Raw genomic sequence first — 16,582 nt, 5'->3', positions numbered from 1 at the left:
GACGCAGTCATTGAATGGGAGGCTGGTTTGCGTGATGGATTGGGCTACATTCACGATCTTTTGTAGTTCCTTGTGATCTTGGGCAGAGCAGGAGCCATACCAAGCTGTGATACAACCAGAAAGAATGCTTTCTATGGTGCATCTGTAAAAGTTGGTGAGAGTCGTAGCTGACATGCCGAATTTCCTTAGTCTTCTGAGAAAGTAGAGGCGTTGGTGGGCTTTCTTAACTATAGCGTCGGCATGGGGGACCAGGACAGGTTGTTCGTACCTGTTGGGTACTTAAAACCTTGAAGCTTTCGACCCTTTTTACTTCGTCCCCGCTGATGTAGACAGGGGCATGTTCTCCTTTACGCTTCCTGAAGTCGATGACAATCTCCTTTGTTTTGTTGACATTGAGGGAGAGATTATTGTTGCCGCACCAGTTCACCAGATTCTCTATCTCATTCCTGTATTCTGTCTCGAGATCCAAGATCCGACCCACTATGGTGGTGTCATCAGCAATCTTGAAAATCGAATTGGAAGGGAATTTGGCCACACAGTCATAGGTGAATAAGGAGTATAGTACGGGGCTAAGAACATAGTCCTGTGGGGCACCGGTGTTGAGGATGATCATGGAGGAGGTGTTGTTGCCTATCCTTATCGATTGTGGTCTGTGAGTCTCTTTTTTCTTCCCTCAGCTCGATCAGAAATGGTGAGAGACGGTCTATTCTCACCAACGTAGACGAGGGAAGAGCGGTAGATGTAGTTTATATCGATTTCAGCAAGGCGTTTGATAAGGTGCCCCATGCAAGGCTTATTGAGAAAGTGAAGGGGCATGGGATACAAGGGGGCATTGCTTTGTGGATTCAGAACTGGCTTGCCCAGAGAAGGCAAAGAATGTTTGTAGATGGGTCTTTTTCAGCATGGAGGTCGGAGACCAGTGGAGTGCCCCAGGGATCTGTTCTGGGACCCTTGCTCTTTGTGATTTTTATAAATGACCTGGATGAGGAAGTGGAAGGATGGGTTGGCAAGTTTGCTGATGACACAAAGGTTGGTGGTGTTGTGGATAGTGTAGAGGGATGTCAGCAGTTGCAACGAGACATAGATAAGATGCAAGACTGGGCAGAGAAGTGGCAGATGGACTTCAACCCAGATAAGTGTGTGGTGGTTCATTTTGGCAGGTCGAATAGGATGAAAGAATATAATATTAAGGGTAAGACGCTTGGCAGTGTGGAAGATCAGAAGGATCTTGGAGTCCGGGTTCATAGGACGCTCAAAGCAGCGTCGCAGGTAGAGGCTGTGGTTAAGAAGGCGTATGGAATACTGGCCTTCATCAATAGAGGAATTGAGTTTAGAAATCGGGAGATAATGCTGCAGCTATATAGGACCCTGGTCAGACCCCAACTGGAGTACTGTGCCCAGTTCTGGTCGCCTCATTACAGAAAGGATGTGGAAGCCATAGAAAGGGTGCAGAGGAGATTTACAAGGATGTTGCCTGAATTAGGTGGCATGCCTTATAAGGATAGGATGAGAGAGCTAGGTCTTTTCTCCTTGGAGAGGCGAAGATGAGAGGTGACCTGATAGAGGTGTATAAGATGTTGAGAGGTATTGATAGAGTGGATTCTCAGAGGCTTTTACCCAGGGCTGAAATGGTTGCCACAAGAGGTCACAGGTTTAGGGTGCTGGGGAGTAGGTACAGAGATGTTAGGGGTAGGTTTTTCACTCAGAGGGTGGTGGGTGCGTGGAATCGGCTGCCGGTAGTGGTGGTGGAGGCGGATTCGATAGGGTCTTTTAAGAGACTTTTGGATAAGTTCATGAAAGTTAGTAAGATAGAGGTTTATAGGTAAGCCTAGTAGGTAGGGACATGTTCGGCGCAACTTGTGGGCCGAAGGGCCTGTTTGTGCTGTAGCTTTTCTATGTTCTATGTTCTAACTCGCCTTCGCAATGGCTGCTATACGATTGCCGTCCATAAAATGCCAAATCCTTCAACTTGATTTTCAATGTTATCAGCAATCCTAATGTGCATTTAGATAGCACCTTTCACATCCCAAGCAAAGACCACAGAGCAAAGAGTCATTTTTGTTCTTTCATAGGATGTGGGCATCGCTGGTGAGGCCAGCATTTGTTGCCCATCCCTAATTACCCTTGAATTGTGTGGTTTATAGAATCATAAATGCTCGGCTGTTTCAGAGGGCAACATTGTTGTGGGTCTGGAGTCACAAGTAGACCAGACCAGGTGAGGATGACAGATTTCCTTCTCTAAAGGACATTAGTGAACCAGATGGGTTTTCCCGGCAATCGACAATGTTTTGATGGTCATCAGTAGATTCTTAATTCCAGATAGTTTTTATGAAATTCAAATTCCACCATCTGCCATGGCGGGATTCGAACTGGGTCTCCAGAACACTGCCCTGGGTCTCTGGATTACTAATCCACTGATAATGCTACCTCATCACCACCCCCCATAAAGGGGAACGTCAGGGGTGGGATTTGAACTCTCGCCGCTAGAAAGGGACCAGAATTCACTTGGTATACATAAGACAAGGAATCATACTCTTTGAGTCTGGCGCCTTAGACCACTCGCCCATCTTGTTTCATGTGAGCCCAGAATCAGAAGTCCAATGTGAGGCCCGCAGGTTGAAAACTAATGCTCAATAATTTGCTTTTCCAGTAGAGCTGATTTCCATGGTGAGGTAGACACACACAGCTGTAGTCAATGGTACAGAAGTTCAAATGTTCAAGTAGAAACAGTGTAGATGGGGGCAGACATTCAAACTTGGGACAGAGCCCCTTTTCTGAGCTGCGACTTGCTGGATGGAAGGTGACAGACTGATTTGCTGTACAGCAGGCAGTGTAACAGCCAGGGGGTTGACATGTTACACGACTCCCACTCTCCGTTTTGTCTTTGACAAAGGCTGTATATTCATTGGTCAGCTCGGATTGTTAATGTTTCAACCCATCAGGAATTGGAAAGGAAGTTGCAGGGTCTTTTGTCCCAGCAGATGACGCAGCTCTGGTTGGCCCGGCTTGGCTTATGAAACGGAGATGACCTTTGTGGAATTCCCTTTGGATTTGGTCTGTGCAGTCCATATCGGTCATTAGTGCCTCTTCAGAGATAACAAGCCGCAAGTTTATTTGATACTGCCAGACTAGCTCCTGTTGTTGGAAGGTCGCAGCAAGACCTGGCTTCAGTCATTTTAGAAGGTCATTAGCCAGTTGTAAAATTTTAGAACATATGAAACTAGAAGCAGGAGTAGGCCATTCAGCCCTTTGAGCCTGCCCCGCCATTCATTTCAATCATGGCTGATCATCAAATTCAATATCCTGATTCCCCCTTCCCTCCATATACCTGAATCCCTTTAGCCCCAAGAGCTGAATGTATGTTTGTTGTAAAGGTATCTACATAGTGACCTTCATTTGCCAACCCAGACTCTCCTTTATCTCTGTGAGAATGTTTTGTATAATGAGAGACCGTTCAAGTTTAAGGTTTTTAATTAGCCTCTCTTTTCACTATTTTATCCAACTATATGGGCATTGCGTTCTAAGTAGCCTTAATATTGCCGTACATAGACAAACTTCTAACTTGTTTTATGTACGTCAGAATTCTTAATAGGATCTCATTTTAAATGTGCACTCTTGAATAATGTGTTTTCAAAAAAAAGAAAGTTGAGAGATTAATTTCTTCTTGAAACCATACAACGTTTTGGCCTCAACTACTTTCTATGGTAGTGAATTCCCACCCTCTGGGTGATGTATTATATGTAATATTTCATATATTTAATAATTTTATATATTTAATATTATATGTAACATTTCATAAAGATGTAGTGTAAGGTCTTAGCCCTATTGTAGCAGATACATGCCAGCGAGTTAAGGTCACTGTGGGTGGGTCATTCTGCCCCTGACCAGGGAGGGATACAGACCCCTGTGGTTAAACTCAGTGCTTTCAACTTACACCGCTCGACCCTGTCAATCTGCTGTAACAGGACCATAAGATCAAAGGGTAAAGAACCAGGCTCTTTAGATGCCGTAGCCCCTGGGTTACCATAATTGCAGGATCATCCTCGGATTTCTGGGAATTAATCTTCTGATGCCGCAAGTAACCTCGGAGGTCAGTCATGGAGGAAACTTTATAAAGTTTCCTTTGTCTCTCACCCCCACCACCACCACCCCCCCCCCCCATCCCCCCTCCAAAGACCCTTGTGTTCTCATGCTCCCTCCCCCCTTACTGTCACCTACACTCTGACCAGTGAAGTGAGGACCTACCAGTCTAGTCTACGGAGGTCTTGCTGCCCAATGGTCAGTGTGTCTCAGGCCAGGCTCTCTGCTTTGCATTCATCTTTCTTATCTCCCTGTCACAGGTTTGGTTTTGTCCAAGACAAGTACACGGCCTCGGCCTTTAACTTCCCTGCAGAGAATAAGCCGCAGTACATTCATGTCACAGGTGAGTTCCGGGTCTTGGAGTGCGGGTCTATTCATGTAGCTCTCAGACTGACTGTGTAAGAGTGACAGGTACTAAACCGCTAGCAGATGGGGAATGTGCGTTCTCACCCATCCAGAATAGGTCCAGAGAAAGGAAGGGGATTGTGACCGGTTAAAGACCAGAGTGACATTGAGGGCTGCTCTGTGGGGAAGAGGATTCCAAAGACCAACAACCCTCAGAGTGAAGAAACTCTTCCTCATCTCCAGCTGACTGGAAAACCCCTTATCTGTAAACTGTGTTTCCCCTGTTCCCGACTCCCCCTCAAGAGGAAACATCCTCTACAATCCTCTCTGTAAATGTCCTCGGGATCTTGTATGTTTCAATAAGATCACACCTCACTCTTCCAAACTCCAATGAGTACGGGCCCAGCCTGTGCAATCTTGCCTCATAACTCCCACATATCAGGACTCAGTTGAGTGAACCTTCTCTAAACTGCTTCTATTGCAGTTGTATTATTTCTTAAGTAAGTAGACCTAATCTGTACACAGTACTCCAGATTTCTTTCTCATCCATGCCCTACCTAATTGTAGCAAAACCTCCTTACTTCCGACAGGCTGGATGGCCTCCTGTGCTGTGATTCCGATAAGGTGTAAATGGTTGTAGTGCAGTCACAGGGCAAAGTGGAAAATCTGTGAAGCAACCAGAGTTGCCACAGCCTTGGAAAGTGGCACAAGGAAGGTGGGCAGACCACCCCCCCCAAATCCCCCCAACCTATGGGGTGATCGCCACCCAAAGCACCCGCCCATTCCTCGACTTCCATTGGCTCTGGTGTGGCCATCTGTCATTAGCAGCTATGCTTGGGGGCCAGCAATGTTCCAGAATCAAAAGGGGGAAGCTGTAGGATTCTGTTAACTGGATCAGACATAATGTCGAGACTATTATGTAAAGTATAAGTTTAACCTGTGCTTTGTCTCCAAAGTGGACAGTGTTCAGACAATCCATTAACTCAGTGGCGCAGTGGTTAGCACTGCTGCCTCACAGCACCAGGGACCCGGGTTCAATTCCTGGCTTGGGTTACTGTCTGTGTGGAATTTGCATGTCTGTGTGGGTTTCCTCCGGGTGCTCCAGTTTCCTCCCACAGTCTGAAAGACGTGCTGGTTAGGTGCATTGGTCATGCTAAATTCTCCCTCAGTGTACCCGAACAGGCGCTGGAGTGTTGCGACTAGAGGATTTTCACAGTAACTTCATTACAGTGTTAATGTAAGCTTACTTGTAACACTAATAAATAAACTTGAACTTATAAACTGAATTCCAACTTGCCGTGTTGTATTGCTCCCTCCAGGTACGGTATTTCTTCAGCTGCCATATTCCAAACGCAAGTTCACCAGCGGCCAGCAGCGACGGCGGAGAAACTCCACCAGCTCCAGCACCCAGAGCCTCTTTGGAGAGGAGAAGATCGGCTACAACTGGGCCTACAACACCATGCTGACCAAGACCTGGCGCTCCAGTGCCACCGGCGATGAGAAGTTTGCCGACCGCCTGCTCAAGGATTTTAACGACTTCTGCTCCAACAGGGAGAACCGCCTGGTCAGCTTCTGGGAGAGCTGCCTGGAGAAGATGCATTCCAGTGCACCCTGAGGAGGGGGGGGAGCCCAAACAGGAAAGGCTGAGAGAGGCAGGGAATTGCCCTGAGGACTTGTGCAAACACTGGTGGCAAGTGTGTCTATTCTTTGCCCTTTGGAAGCACATTTAATATCCATTGGCCAGAGTCACGTTATAATTCCATGTGACGCTACTCTGCAGTTTGGTGCCTGTGTTTGCCCAAAACAATGACTATTTCATCCACTCGGTCCTGTTGTGTCCTAGTCAGCCTTAGCCACAATCTGGTCATATTATTTCCAGATATGGTCGCCACTTCAGCCACCCTGATAAAGCCTGGTGTGGAATACTGAGTGAATCTGATCGAGCAGCTGTAGGAATGAGTTCCTGTGGGTGTGTCTCAGTAATAGATGTTTGGAAAGGAATTGTGATGAAATCTGAGCGAAAGGAGCTTGGTTTGCTGATGTTTGCCCTCGTTATCCAGTCAGAGCTCTTCAGCAAACTGCTCTCTCAAACTGCCAGCTCTTGTCTCGGGGAGGATTCTTGCTCATTTCAAACCTCAGTTGGATGAGCTCATTAGAATAGCGGATCTCAGTCCCTGCACTTTGTAACTGTGTGCCTTTGCCTGGGACTGTCTAGTCCAGAGGATGATTAATTAGTTCTTGTGTTAATTAATTATTTAAGCTGTTGAGTGGTGAATGCTTCCTTTCAGTTTTGTTTAGAGGCAATGAATCGACAAGAGGCTTCATACTGAGCACAACCTCCCAGTGGATCTTGGAAATCTCAACTTGGCCATTATCTGACCCGCTGCGGCGTTGCCCGTCCCGGTGTGGATCACAAGCGTTACATTTGTGACCAGTTTCTGAATTCTATCACATTCTAACGCATCCTAGCCCAGGGTCTCTCTTCTCAGTTGATTTGGAAGCGGTGGGAGTCGGGGGAGAGCATGCTGAGTGTGGGAGTCTACACGAGAGAGCATAAGAGAAACATTGGAGCCTCCATCTAATCCAATCTCAGTCACTTAATGTGTCCCAAAACTGGACTCAAATCTTCAACTCGCTTCACATTATTTGTTGATTTACGTGGATTGTGTAACATGATATTCACCTACACTCCTCAATCAGCCGGGTTATACAAATGGGTAAACAAGGCCACTGGCACATGAAGTGTGTATCCCACCTGTACAAGGTCCCTCTGAGTCCTGTACAGAGTCCCTCTGAGATTAGAAACCTAGCCCCTAATGTGCAGAATCCCTCTGAGTGTGTGAATCCAGTCCCTCCTGCCTGGGGTCCCTCTGTATGTCCAGCGCTGGGGTGTATTCCACTCCATTCGGTTCAGACAGCGTGACCCTGAAGATAGCTGTCGTGGAATCATGAGGTCCAGAGATGGCACAGCATTTATCGAGCGGGTTTTTCACACACCAACTGTACAGTATTTATTGTGTGGGTTTTTCACACACTGTACAGTATTTCAGAGCGATCCCTGGAGAAGCTGACATATTCGAACTCGGAGGCTGTGGGAAGTTGTTCAATGTTTATAGAATATTGTGCAGTTATTGTCTAATGCTCTTAATTCCGCTGCTCACAATGTTCCCGCGGCCATTGACTGCTGCTCTTGGTGTTAGACTGCACCTCTGTGAGTGACACAGCCTCCATTTAGACTGACCTGGGCCTATCCATGTACCTGACTGATGCACTGTTTACTTTAAGTCTATATTTGCAAATAAAAAGCAAAAAAAGCTTTATTTTTTAAACCATTTTTTATAATTGTGTACGGAGACTTGCTGGGTTGTCCGGTGGTACATCACCAGAACGAGATGGACGTATCCCGTGAATACATTTGTAGGATGGGATTTTATGGCCTCGCTCTAACGAGACTGGAAATTCACACCTGGGGTCAACGGACATTTCCGTTGTCGGCCTCTCGCCCGCTCTGATTCTGTGGTGGGCTGGGCGGTAGAATTCCGGCGTTAATCTCCATGAATATTCAGTTGATTTTTTTTTTCTTTCACTCTTGAGATTTTAGTCACAAAAGCAATGAAAGGCTGGCATGAAGCAACCTCAGTGAGACCTCCACTTGGTTAGGCCGGAGAAATCTCTTTTTAAGGGACTGTATAAAACATCCATGGAAAGGATGGGACGCTGGTAAGGCCACACTTGGAGTATTGTGTGCAGTTTTGGTGTCTTTATCTGAGGAAGGATGTCCTTTCTATGGAGAGAGTGCAGCGAAGGTTTACCAGGCTGATTCCTGCGTTGGCAGGTCTGTCATATGAGGAGAGACTAAGTCGATTAGGATTATATTCACTGGAGTTTAGAAGAGTGAGAAGGGATCTCATAGAAACTTATAAAATTCTCAAAAGTTCGAAAGGGTAGATTCAGAAAGAATGTTCCCAGTGGTGGGGGAGTCCAGAACTAGGGGGTCATAGTTTGAGAATAAACCTTTTAGGACTGAGGTGAGGAGAAATTTCTTCATCCAGAGGGCAGTGAATGTGTGGAATTCACTACCACAGAAAGTAGTTGAGGCCAAAACGTTGTCTGATTTCAAGAAGAAATTAGATATAGCTCTTGGGGCTAAAAGGATCAAGGGATATGGGATAAGGGGGAATCAGGATATTGAATTCGATGGTCAGCCATGATCAAAATGAATGGCGGGGCAGGCTCGAAGGGCCGAATGGCCTACTCCTGCTTCTGTTTCTAACAGAAGCAAATGGAGAAGAAAGCAAGATTTAAACCCTGCGCTGTCTGCAAATCCAACAGGTTCAGTCGAGGCAGGAAATGCAGAACCTCACTGTGCTACGAGCAGCTTGCGGGTGCAGCACAGGCACAGTGGAGGAAAGCCTGGTCTCTCAACCTCCAGGACCTGCTGAGTGTGGAACATCACCCTGCCCGTTTGGGGCAGAAATATGGAACCAGGTCATCAGCTGAGAGCAAGAGGTGAAGATTGGTGGGTTTTTTAAAGTGACATTATTCTATTTATACACTTGATTATAAAAATGATGCCATCAATGCACAGGCTCCACCATTTTCCCTTCTCTTCGGTTTTCCTGCTGAAGAACTTTGCTTTAACAATAACTGGCTGTTGTGGCAGTCTCTCTTTTCCCAGGAATTTGCAGTAACCAGTGTGCGAAACATCAATAACGGGTGTTGCTCCTTCAGGTTTCTTCATAAAATAGAATCATAGAATCTCTTCAGTGCAGGAGGAGGCCATTCAGCCCATCGAGCCTGCTCCACTCTCGGCGGAGTTCAATCTGGTCTGTTCACTGACCAGTATCCACAGCTTATCCAGATTTATGGTCAGATAGAACAACTGATTCTTTAGATGGTAATATCTCGTATGTTGTTTGATGTTATGTAATCCTGTGTCCAGATTAAAATGGGGATATACTCAGTTCTATCCGACACTGCACAGAGGGCAATTCAAAATTCTAAAAATTTGTGTTCTCATTTCAATTATTTTAAGGAAAGCAAGAAATGTGACTTCAATGGCTATTTTACTTTCATAACCAGCTGTTCCACTGCTTGCTCTTTGGAACTCATAGAATTCTACAGTGCAGAAGAAGGCCATTCGGCCCATCGAGTCTGCACTGACTCTGACTGACCCAGGCTATCTCTCCACCCTATCCCCATAACTCCACACATTTACCCTGGCTGATCCATCTAACCTAGACATCTTGAGACAGTAAGGGGCAATTTAGCATGACCAATCCACCTAATCTTTGTGGGAGAAAACCGGAGCACCCGGAGGAAACCCACGCAGACACGGGGAGAACATGCAAACTCCACACAGCCAGTCACCCAAGGCCGGAATTGAATCTGGGTCCCTGGCGCTGTGAGGCACTGTGCCACCCTGCCGCCCATTTAGCACCTCAAGTTTACATGCGCTGGCAATGTTTGGCATCCGCTTGCTCTCGGCAGTGAAATTAGAGGTGTTCAGCTCCTTCCTGATGCTTTTCCTCCACCTCAGGCTGTCATGGGCCAGGATTCGCAGGTGTCACTAGGAGGTTGTACTTTTTCAAGGAGGCTTTGAGGATGTCCTTGAAGTGTTTTCTCTGCCCTCCTGTGCTTACTATGTTGAAGCTCAGAGTCCAGTGCTTGTTTCTGGAATTGTGTGTCAGGCGTGCAGATAATATAGGGTGCCCTGTGGAGGGAATAGCGTGTGGTCAATGCTTCAATGCTGGAGATGTTGACCTGAGTGAGAACACTGACAGTGCAGCTATCCTGCCAATGGATTTATAGCACCTTGCAGGGACAATGCTGGTGATACCTCTCCAGTGCTGAAGAAAGGATTTGATTTTCAAAACGAGAACATCTATATGGATTGCCCTGTACTGCGATTGTTGCAGACATCGTGTCTCCAGTTCTTTAGCTGCTAATTATCTTACTTTTCTTTCCGCTAATCACTTTAGTTAACATTGCTCCAACCTTTTGAGTGAAATGAATTGCAAGCTTATTTGAATTACTTCCACTTCAGGGTTGATCATCAGTTTCTTGGCGAGATGAATCCATTTTAACTACAATCGAAAACTATGTTCCAAAAAATATTCTAAAACAAATGGACTACATATTCACAACAGTGTGGAGATGGCCACAGTGAGATAGCTCTGAGAATTCCTCAGTTCCTTGCAACTTTTCCTTACAAAGTTCATCCATGGGGTGCTTTTAACTTCTAATATACATACTTGGCATTTGCCAGTGTTAAACTTCATTCCCCAGTCATCCATCCAGGTGAAAATCCTCTCCAGTTGAGTTACATACTACTAGCCCACGAATCTCCCAGCTTAATCAGATCTATGAATTTAATTTCTTGCAGCAAAACTAAGCTGATTTATATGTACTGATTAAAATCCAAGATTGATCGAGTCAAGTTGTCCCTTCAGTAACGTTCTAACTTTGTTAGGGGTTGTGGGTTTTACGCAAAAAGAAAAGGCCCTGGTTTGCACACGTAGATTTAAACTAACAACAGATTTATTCCAGGACCTCTTGTACAGAGTACAAACTGAAGGTAAAACAGCAGCCTGTGCAACACCCTAAAGACATCACCATCAAATCATGTGATTAGCTCTTAAAGCAATCTGCAACTACTTAAATGCGTACCACCTGCTGAAGCCTCGTTGGCTGTCACTAGTTTCTTGATTCACAGCAGACTGACATTGAGTTTTTTTTCTGTAAAAACAGGTAGGTTTTCAAGCAGCACTGTGTCAGAAACACAGACACCTTCTGTATTCATTCCATTCACCCAGCAGGGCACAGTTTTAATCTGATGATTCTGTTGATGATGGTATCCACTTCAATGATTTCTGATGATGAAACTGAACATCGACACACCCAGTCACGCACTGAATTCAGAATGTTTATAATCTTTGTTTCCAATGCAGAGCTGCTGTTTATTCCCACTTGATGTAACAGGTAATGGAGATTCACATTGCAACCTCACAAATACTTGTAATGTCAGTGTCCATTCTCAAACATTCATAGAATCACTACAGTGAGAAGAAGGCCGTTTGGCCCGTCAAGTCTGTACCGACCACAATCCCACCCAGGCCCTATCCCCATAACCCCATGTATTCACTCTAAAGCAATGGAACAGACGTTAACAGGACTTTCAGCGATTAACAAAGCCTTCCAAACCATTAAGCCAGATCTCCTGATTGGCTAAAGCAACCGTGAGATCCAGCAGCTAGGGGAGAATATATAAAAATAGGAATTGCTTGTAGATCTGGGTTCTTCCGAGGAGACCGGCGTGGCAAAAAGGCAGAGATCAGCTGACCGTCCGGAGCGAGAGGAAGAGAGAACGATTGCACAGTTTCACTGACAGGAGAGCGGTTTTGCAGTCCCCAGACAATCTCGGTGGAATTTTCCTGTCCCGCCCACCACGGGAATGGTAGCAGACAGGACAGGACCATGCAAAGATCCATTGACCTCGGGTGGGATATTTTGGTCTTGGGGTGAGCGTGGCTGGAAAATCCTGCCACAGAGAGAGAGAGAGAACAACTGCGCAAATCTACAAGAAACTCCGGAAATATTGTCAGCTTAAAGCGGCTGGATAGGATCGGAGGTAAGATTAAAGGCTATTGTAATTTGTTTCCAAATAAAGTTGTGACTGCATTGGTACCGGCATATGTTCACCGCTTGTGATGGGACTGCTGAGGGATTGTGGGACACTTGTGCAAATTCATTCAGAATATTCTGGTTGGAGTTGTCTAACTTACTTAAGGAGACACAGGCAACCTCTGACATATTTACTGAGGAACTAGAAAACACCATCAACACTGAACTGGACCCAGCCAGTTATAGAGAATCTAACCATCTCCTCTTGACATTCCAATGGCGTTACCATCACTGAATCCCCTCCCCCACTATCAACATCCTGGGGGTTACCATTGACCAGAGACTGAACTGGACCCAGCCATATAAATACTGACTACTAGATCAGTAAGAAGTCTCACGACACCAGGTTAAAGTCCAACAGGTTTATTTGGTAGCAAAAGCCACTAGCTTTCGGAGCGCTGCCCCTTCATCAGGTAAGTCGGAGTTCTGTTCACAAACCTACTTACCTGATGAAGGGGCAGCGTTCCGAAAGCTAGTGCTACTAAATAAACCTGTTGGACGTTAACCTGGTGTTGTGAGACTTCTTACTGTGTTTACCCCAGTCCAACGCCAGCATCTCCACATTATGATTACGAGATCAAATCAGAGGCTGGGAATCCTGCAGCAAAGGACTTGCCTCCTGACTCCCCTAAGCTTGTCCATCTACAAGGCACAAGTCAGGAGTGCGATGGAATAATCTCCACCTGCCTGGATGGGTGCAGCTCCAACAACACTCAAGAAGCTCAACATCATCCAGGACAATGCAGCCTGTTTGATTGGCACCACATTTAACACCTTAAATATTCGCCTCATGCACAGTGGCAGCAGTGTGTGCCATCTACAAGATGCACTGCAACTCAGCAAGTTTCATACAATAGCACCTTCCAAGACCCCATTCTCGAAGGACAAGGGCAGCAGATACAAGGGAACAGCGCCACCTGGAGGTTTCCCTCCAATCCATTCACCGCCCTAATGGAAATATATTGCTGTTCGTTACTTCACTGTCACTGGATCAAAATCCCAGAATTCCCTCCCAAATGGCACTGTGGCTGTACTTACACTACGTGGACTGCAGTGGTTCAAGAAGGCAGCTCACTACCTTCTCAAGGGCAACTAGGGATGAGCTGGTCTAGCCAGTGACACCTATGCCCAATAATTAATTTTTAAAATATGCAATGCTATTTACTGCTCAATTGTTCGGTTTGGATTCAAATGGTAGAGCGTGCAAATGAATGATGTGAAACACAATGGCTTTCTTCGGCAATGTAGGGAAATATTCTGGATCTGGAGGTCTGTATGTTAATAAAAGCTGGATTAAATGTTTAGAGTTAACATTCTGATCACTCACACATAGTTGGAATACGAAAGCTATGTGTCAACAACACATTAAAAAAACATCAGAGAAGATGCAGTTGCCCGTGGTAACAAACCATTCCTCCTTATTCAGCAGCAAGGAGAGAAATGTTACCAGCATTGCACAGGAGGAACCCTGGACAGCCTCTCCCTTCCAGAAAGAGAATGATCCTCAGGATGTGTCTCGAGCCTTCCCTAAAGACAGACAGCACCTAGACAAATGTCACTCAACAAAAATCATTCACATTAACACCACTATAAAGACAGGCAATTTTAGTATCTAACCTGCACAGTACCTGTCCTGGGAGTGTTTGATGGGGACAGTGTATAGGGAGCTTTAGTCTGTATCTAACCCCGTGCTGTACCTGTCCAGGGAAAGTTTGATGGGGACAGTGTAGAAGGAGCTTTATTCTGGGGGGAGGTTGGGCTGGGGGGGGGTAGGGGTGAGGGGGGGGGGGGGGGGGCGGTGGTGAGGGTGGGGGTGGATAGACTCAGAAATGTTCCTCCATCGGGAAAAAGATACAAAAGTCTGAGGTCATGTACCAACCGACTCAAGAACAGCTTCGTCCCTGCTGCCATCAGACTTTTGAATGGGCCTATTTATATTGTTGGTCCAGTTCAGTTTCTGGTCAGGGTGTTAATATGGGGGAATGCAGTGATGGTAACACCATTGAATGTCAAGGGGCTCTGATGACCAGTCATCCAGACTTTAGTTTAATTTTATTAGTGTATATTTCAGATTTGCAGAATCCATGGTATTGTATCTTTGTATCAGTGTAGGGAGGTTGTTACTCTGTAACCTGTGCTAAATCTGTTTATGGGAGTATTTGATGGGATAGTGTGGAGAGAATGTTACTCTGTATCTAAGCCCATTTTAGATCTAACCTGGGCAGGCTTGATATTAACATCTGAAATATAAATGTTTAATTTCCCCAGCAATCACATCCTTCACCTTCAAGAGAAAGAAATTCACCAAAAAATCCTCTGCAAACCCTTGATAAACATTTTTGTAACATGATAGATTTTTAGTTTGACAATTTGTTACAGATCTTACCCATTGGTGAAGCCACAGTTTAAAATTCTGGGGCAGGAATTCTCGTGGAAGGACAATGCATAATCCGTCCAAAACTATTTGGAGTCTTCTCGGAAGGGGCTTGCGGCAGGTGTGGGGATGGTAGAATAGAATAGAATAGAATTTCATAGAATCCCTACAGTACAGAAGGAGGCCATTCGGCCCATTGAGTCTGTACCAACCACAATCCCACCCAAGCCCTAGTCCCACAACCCCACACTGCTAATCTTCCTGATGCTAAGGGGCAATTTAGCACGGCCAATCAACCCAACACGCACACCTTTGGACTGTGGGAGGAAACCGGAACACCCGGAGGAAACCCACACAGAGACGGGGAGAATGTGCAGACTCCACACAGACAGTGACCCAAGGCTGGAATTGATCCTGTGACCCTGGCGCTGTGAGGCAGCAGTGCTAACCACTGTGCCACCCGTGCCATGGTCTTCTAGAAGGGGCTCTGGATGGGGTCAAGATGGTCTGGGTGAGCTCAGGCTGGTTTAGTCTGGACTGAGTGGAGTTGGACTGGTCTGGGCAGGATCAGACCGGTCTGGCTGAGCTGGACTGAGTCAGGCTGAGATGGACCAGGCAGGATGGGGCTGGACTGGGTCAGTCTGGTTTGGTTTGAGTCAGTTGGGCTAGCCTGGGTCAGGGCTGGGCTGGGTCAATCAGTTTGGGTGGGTTTAGATCAGTTGGTCTGGGTGGGGCTGGGTCAGTGTGGGTGGGGCTGGGTCAGTGTGGGTGGGGCTGGGTCAGTTGGTCTGGGTGGGGCTAGGTCAGTTGGTCTGGGTGGGGCATGGGCAGTTTGGGTGGGGCTGGGTCGGTCTGGGTGGGACTGGGTCAGTGGGTGGGGCAGGGTGGGGCTGGGTCAATCTGGGTGGGGCTGGGTCAGTTGGTCTGGGTGGGGCTGCGTCAGTCTGGGTGGGACAGGGGCAGTCTGTGTGGGGCTGGGTCAGTCTGTGTGGGGCTGGGTCAGTCTGTGTGGGGTTGGGTGGAGCTGGGTCAGTCTGTGTGGGGCTGGGTCAGTCTGTGTGGGGCTGGGTCAGTCTGTGTGGGGTTGGGTCAGTCTGTGTGGGGTTGGGTGGAGCTGGGTCAGTCTGTGTGGGGCTGGGTCAGTCTGTGTGGGGTTGGGTCAGTCTGTGGGGTTGGGTGGAGCTGGGTCAGTCTGTGTGGGGCTGGGTCAGTCTGTGTGGGGTTGGGTGGAGCTGGGTCAGTCTGTGTGGGGCTGGGTCAGTCTGTGTGGGGCTGGGTCAGTCTGTGTGGGGTTGGGTGGAGCTGGGTCAGTCTGTGTGGGGCTGGGTCAGTCTGTGTGGGGCTGGGTCAGTCTGTGTGGGGTTGGGTCAGTCTGTGTGGGGCTGGGTCAGTCTGTGTGGGGTTGGGTGGAGCTGGGTCAGTCTGTGTGGGGCTGGGTCAGTCTGTGTGGGGCTGTGTGGGTCTGGGTCAGTCTGTGTGGGGCTGGGTCAGTCTGTGTGGAGCTGGGTCAGTCTGTGTGGGGTTGGGTGGAGCTGGGTCAGTCTGTGTGGGGCTGGGTCAGTCTGTGTGGGGTTGGGTGGAGCTGGGTCAGTCTGTGTGGGGCTGGGTCAGTCTGCGTGGGGTTGGGTGGAGCTGGGTCAGTCTGTGTGAGTCAGGGTCAGTGGGTGGGGCAGGGGCGTAAGTCAGGGGCGGCACGGTAGCACAGTGGTTAGCACTGCTGCTTCACAGCTCCAGGGACCTGGGTTCGATTCCCGGCTTGGGTCACTGTCTGTGTGGAGTTTGCACATTCTCCTCGTGTCTGCGTGGGTTTCCTCCGGGTGCTCCGGTTTCCTCCCACAGTCCAAAGATGTGCGGGTTAGGTTGATTGGCCATGCTAAAATTGCCCTTAGTGTCCTGGGATGCGTAGGTTAGAGGGATTAGTGGGTAAATATGTGGGGGTAGGGCCTGGGTGGGATTGTGGTCGGTGCAGACTCGATGGGCCGAATGGCCTCTTTCTGTGCTGTAGGGATTCTAAGATTCTTCATTCTAAGGGTCAGTGTGTGTGGGTCTGGGTCAGTCGAAGTGGTGCTGGGTCAGTCTGTGTGGGTTTGGGTGGGTCAG

General features: G+C 47.4%; 1 protein-coding gene across 3 annotated transcripts in view; it reads left to right on the top strand.

The window, feature by feature from the left end:
• The window catches only part of depdc5 (DEP domain containing 5, GATOR1 subcomplex subunit), a 192,754-nt gene extending 185,006 nt beyond the window's left edge, over positions 1 to 7,748 (top strand). For all 3 annotated transcript variants that reach the window (XM_078226820.1, XM_078226821.1, XM_078226819.1), the window contains exons 40-41: positions 4,341 to 4,423; positions 5,745 to 7,748. In XM_078226820.1, coding sequence (XP_078082946.1) covers positions 4,341 to 4,423; positions 5,745 to 6,040 — 379 coding nt within the window. In that variant the 3' untranslated portion in view covers positions 6,041 to 7,748. The remainder of the gene's footprint in view (positions 1 to 4,340; positions 4,424 to 5,744) is intronic.
• Positions 7,749 to 16,582: the final 8,834 nt, after the last annotated feature.

The sequence above is a fragment of the Mustelus asterias genome, chromosome 13 (genome assembly GCF_964213995.1).
Source record: "Mustelus asterias chromosome 13, sMusAst1.hap1.1, whole genome shotgun sequence".
Classification (NCBI taxonomy): domain Eukaryota; kingdom Metazoa; phylum Chordata; class Chondrichthyes; order Carcharhiniformes; family Triakidae; genus Mustelus; species Mustelus asterias.
This window is presented reverse-complemented; position numbering and strand designations above follow the sequence as displayed.